At 43.2% G+C, this 4,862-nt stretch overlaps 1 protein-coding gene across 1 annotated transcript in view; it reads left to right on the top strand.

Moving 5' to 3' along the window:
- Positions 1–601: 601 nt before the first annotated feature.
- The window catches only part of kcnj15 (potassium inwardly rectifying channel subfamily J member 15), a 29,104-nt gene continuing 24,843 nt past the window's right edge, over positions 602–4,862 (top strand). The window contains exon 1 of the mRNA XM_048603137.1: positions 602–665. Within this exon, the coding sequence (XP_048459094.1) occupies positions 619–665 (47 nt within the window). The 5' untranslated portion in view covers positions 602–618. The remainder of the gene's footprint in view (positions 666–4,862) is intronic.

Here is a 4,862-nt window from a genome sequence, read left to right on the forward strand (position 1 = left end):
TGAGAGTGATTTCTTTTTCTGTGGAGATGCAGGTATTTCTGACAGAAAAGTAGATATGCCTTGCATTTGGCCAGGCATGGCACAATCAATGGAATTTTATGCTTTTGCCTATTTATCTCCATAGATTATTTAATACCTGATGTAGGGTGCAGCCTTCTGTTCTTTCCATTGCCTTCAGTGTTGATCTTGCATGATTGTCGGAATGTGTGCAATTTTTTTATCATTTCTTCTGAACATTATTTTCTCAGCATCCAGTAGTCACTAAGTAGGTTTATACCGTAAAAAGCACAAAAGTTGAAAATCTTGAATAAAGGTCTGGCTGCTTGTTACTCAGAGTCTGAAGGATACTGCTTCAGGCTCGAGTCTACGTCAGATCTGCAATTATGAGTCTGGAAAGATCCCGATACCACCAAAGTAAGACAAATCAGGACGTGCTCATGTGAGTACAGTTCTGACATTCCTGGGCATGTTCTGGCTTTTCTTACATAAGGGACTTCTCCTGTTGGACTGTGCTGCTTGTGTTGAAATGAAAGTTGCTGAAGTGTTACTGTTTTAATCACTGATCTGATGCTGATTTACCTGCTCTTTATTTCCAAGAATTGTCTGTATTTGGCACCAATGATCACTTTCCTACTGCCTTCAAATGTTGCAGAAAAATTAACACGGTAAGCCCTTTATGACTTTTTCAGATTCGAGGTAACTGATAGATAGCACTGCTGTCATCTCTGAGTCAAAAGATTGTGGTTTCAATCCCCATTCCAGGCCTTAACCTAATGTAGGCTGACACTTCAAAGCAGTATTAAGTGCTGTGCTGTTGGGGTTGGATTTTGGATGGTATTATAAATCAAGGCCCCACTGTCTGTTCATATTGAAGTAAATGGTCTCATCTGACTGAAAGTGGACATAAATCATCTGATAATATGGGCAATGGTCATCTTTCAATCAACATCATGTGACATATAGAGGGCCTGGAAAGGCTTCAGGGATGATCCCAAATTGAAAGTTTTCAATTATCAGAGATAATTATTTAAGCATAGATTTGTTTTGGTGAATTAACTGAAGTATTTAAATAATTAAGGCTTCAGACTATGTGTAGAAAAATATTTTGAGCAAGATAGTTTGGGTCGTACTTTCATTTAGTAGTGTTCAAGACAAGCATGTCTTATTTGCCAGTTTTACTTCTGGGGGCATTTTCTTTATACAGGGGATTATTGATACTTAAATTACGTTCGCGTGGTAAATGTGGATTAACTGCAACAGTTTAGAATGGGGTGTTATCGATTCTGCGCCCACTTCTCATGAGTCCTCCCCTTTCACAGGAAACTGTTTACCTGTCTACAGTCTTCCTCTTCCATGTGAATCACTCCTTTAGGCCTCAAATCCTCTCCAGACCTTTTCATTGAGAGATGTGTGTCACTGGCTGTCTCAAATTCTCTGCTTCTCCCCTCACTGTGTTTCCATTTGAAACTGTTGCACTGCATTCTCTTAAATTCACCACAAGTGTTGTCATTTAACTTGTTGACAAGAGTGCTCTGTTACTGTTGGAGGGCCAGCATCTACTTTGCATAGGCTGAATGCCAACTGAACCCAACAGCAAACATCAAGCCATCATCTCCAGGACTGGTGATATTCTCGTCACAGTCTGCAACCTTGTAGTTCCCTAGCCTGAACAGCTCACTTCTACCTTCTTCCCAAAATTCACTAACAAGAAAGATCATCTCAGCCAGTTCCTCTGAACCGATTTCCTTATTTCTTGCCTCAACTTTTCTCCCTTTGACAACCATCTTTTTCATACACATCAATGACTCTTCTAATCCCCCTGCCACTTCAACAGGTTCCATTTTCATGGTGCTAACTGACATTTTGTCACCACAATGACCAATCTCCCTACACTTCTATCTGCCACAGGGGTGATTTGAAGGCTGTCTGCTTCTTTCTTCAACTGAAGCTCCAAAAGGTGCAGTAAAGATTTAAAGGATGCTGCCAGGACTGAAGGGTCTGAGCTATAGGGAGAGGCTGAATAGGCTGGGGTTATTTTCCCTGGAGTGTCGAAGGCTGAGGGATGACCTTACAGCAGTTTATAAAATCACAAGGTCTTTTTCCCAGGATTAGGGGAGTCCAAAACTAGAGAGCATAGGTTTAAGGTGAGGGGTGAAAGATTTAAAAGGGACCTAAGGGGCAACTTTTTCACTCAGAGGGTGGCCCGTGTATGGAATGAGAAGTCAGAGGAAGTGGTGGAGGCGGGTATAATTACAACATTTAAAAGGTATCTGGATGGGTACATGAATAGGAAGGGTTTGGAGGGAAATGGGCCAAATTCTGGAAAATGGGACAAGATTAACTTATGGTATCTGGTCAGTGTGGACAAGTTGGTCCAAAAGGTCTGTTTCCATGCTGTGCATTTCTATGACTCTAGTCTTTATCCACCCTTCGCTCTCCTCCATCTAGGTGAACTTCTCCTCCAATTTTATAATTTCTTTATGAACTATATTCATTTCCTCCAAATGAAAAGATATTGGATCTTAGCTGTGTTAGGCTTTTTGTGAGATGCATGATACAAGCTACCTTCTTCCCCTCTGTTCACCACATCCAAAGGCCACTTTGGATTTGGTGCTTGGCCAAGTGTTAGACCTGTTGGTAGGAGAGCATTTTGGCGGTAGCGATCATAACTGTTTCTTTCACGATAGTCATGGATAAGGATAGATACATACGGCAGAGTAAAGTTTACAATTGGGAGAAGGGTAATTACAATTCAGTTAGGCAAGAACTGGGTAACATAAATTGGGAACAGATGCTGTCAGGGAAGAGCACCACAGAAATGTGGAGATTGTTTAAGGAATGCATACTGCATGTGCTCGATACATTTGTCCCTAGCAAGCAGAGAAGATGCGGTCGAGTGAGGGAGCCATGGTTCTCGAGAGAGGTTGAATGACTGGATAAGAGGAAGAAGGAGGCTTATGTAAGGTTTAGGAAAAGAGGAACGGAAAAGGCTCTAGAGGGATACAAGTTAGCCAGGAAGGAGCTGAAGAAAGGGCTTAGGAGAGCTATAAGGGGGCATGAGAAAACGTTGGCAGATAGGATCAAGGAAAACTCCAAGGCTTTTTACACGTATGTGCAGAACAAGAGAATGACCAGAGAAAAGGTAGGGCCGATCAAGGATTGTAAAGGGAATTTGTGCACAGAGCCTAAAGAGATAGGAGAGGTCCTTAATGAATACTTTTCTTCAGTATTCACAACTGAGAGGGACCTAGTTGTAGAGGAGGACATTGTGAAACAGGCAGGTAGGCTAGAGGAGGTTGATGTTAGTAAAGAAGATGTGCTAGGAATTCTGAGGAAGTTGAAAATAGATAAGTCCCCTGGGACTGATGGGATTTATCCAAGGATTCTATGGGAAGCGAGGGACGAGATCGCAGGGCCTTTGGCGATGATCTTTTCGTCCTCACTGTCCATGGGTATAGTGCCAGAAGATTGGAAAGAGGCAAACGTCACTCCCTTGTTCAAAAAAGGGAACAGGGATCACCCTGGAAATTACAGGCCAGTTAGTCTTACGTCAGTGGTGGGCAAATTATTGGAAAGGGCTCTGAGAGACAGGATTTATGATCACTTGGAAAGGCACAGTTTGATTCGTGATAGTCAGCATGGATTTGTGCGGGGTAGATCATGCCTCACAAACCTTATTGAATTCTTTGAAGAGGTGACCAAACACGTGGGTGAAGGTGGAGCAGTGGATGTGGTATACATGGATTTAAGTAAGACATTTGATAAGGTTCCCCATGGTAGGCTCATGCAGAAGGTAAGGAGGCATGGGATAGGGGGAAATGTGGCAGATTGGATTCAGAATTGGCTGACCTTAGAAGACAAAGGGTGGTAGCGGACGGAAAATATTCAACATGGTGCTCAGTTACGAGTGGTGTACCACAAGGATCTGTTCTGGGTCCTTTGTGATTTTTGTAAATGATTTGGGTGAAGGAGTGGAAGGGTGGATTAGCAAGTTCACGGATGATACAAAGGTGGGTCACGTTGTGGACAGTGCGGAGGGCTGTTCTAGGTTACAAAGGGACATTGATAGAATGCAGAGCTGGGCTGAGAAGTGGCAGATGGAGTTTAACCCTGAAAAGTGTGAGGTGATTCATTTTGGAAGGACAAACTTGAAAGCAGAATACAGGGTTAACGGAAAGATTCCTGGCAGTGTGGAGGAGCAGAGGGATCTTGGGGTTCATGTTCACAGTTCCCTGAGAGCTGCCACCCAGCTGGATAGAGTTGTTAAGAAGGTGTATGGTGTGTTAGCTTTCATTAATAGAGGGATTGAGTTCAAGAGCCGTGAAGTTATGCTCCAGCTATACAAAAGCCTGGTTCGGCCACATGTGGAGTATTGTGTCCAGTTCTGGTCACCTCATTACAGGAAAGATGTGGTAGCGTTAGAAAAGGTGCAGAGGAGATTTACCAGGATGTTGCCTGGAATGGAGGGAAGGTCTTACGAGGAAAGGTTGAGAGAGCTAGGGCTTTTCTCTTTAGAACGACGAAGGATGAGAGATGACTTGATAGAGGTGTACAAAATGATCAGAGGTATAGATAGAGTAGACAGCCAGGGACTTTTTCCTAGGGTGGGGGTAGCTTTTACGAGGGGACATAGTTTTAAAGTGAAAGGAAGTAGATATCGGGGAGACGTCAGAGGTAGGTTCTTTACTCAGAGAGTAGTAGGGGCGTGGAATGCATTGCCGGAGAGGGTAGTGGAGTCGGTCTCATTAGGGTCATTTAAGCGGCTATTAGATAGGCATATGGATGATAGTATAAGGTAGCGGTGGAGGTTAAATAGACCTTAGGTTTAGGGTAAAAATTCGGCACAACATCGTGGGCCGAAG

The sequence above is a fragment of the Rhincodon typus genome, chromosome 11 (assembly GCF_021869965.1).
Source record: "Rhincodon typus isolate 14 chromosome 11, sRhiTyp1.1, whole genome shotgun sequence".
NCBI classification, from domain to species: domain Eukaryota; kingdom Metazoa; phylum Chordata; class Chondrichthyes; order Orectolobiformes; family Rhincodontidae; genus Rhincodon; species Rhincodon typus.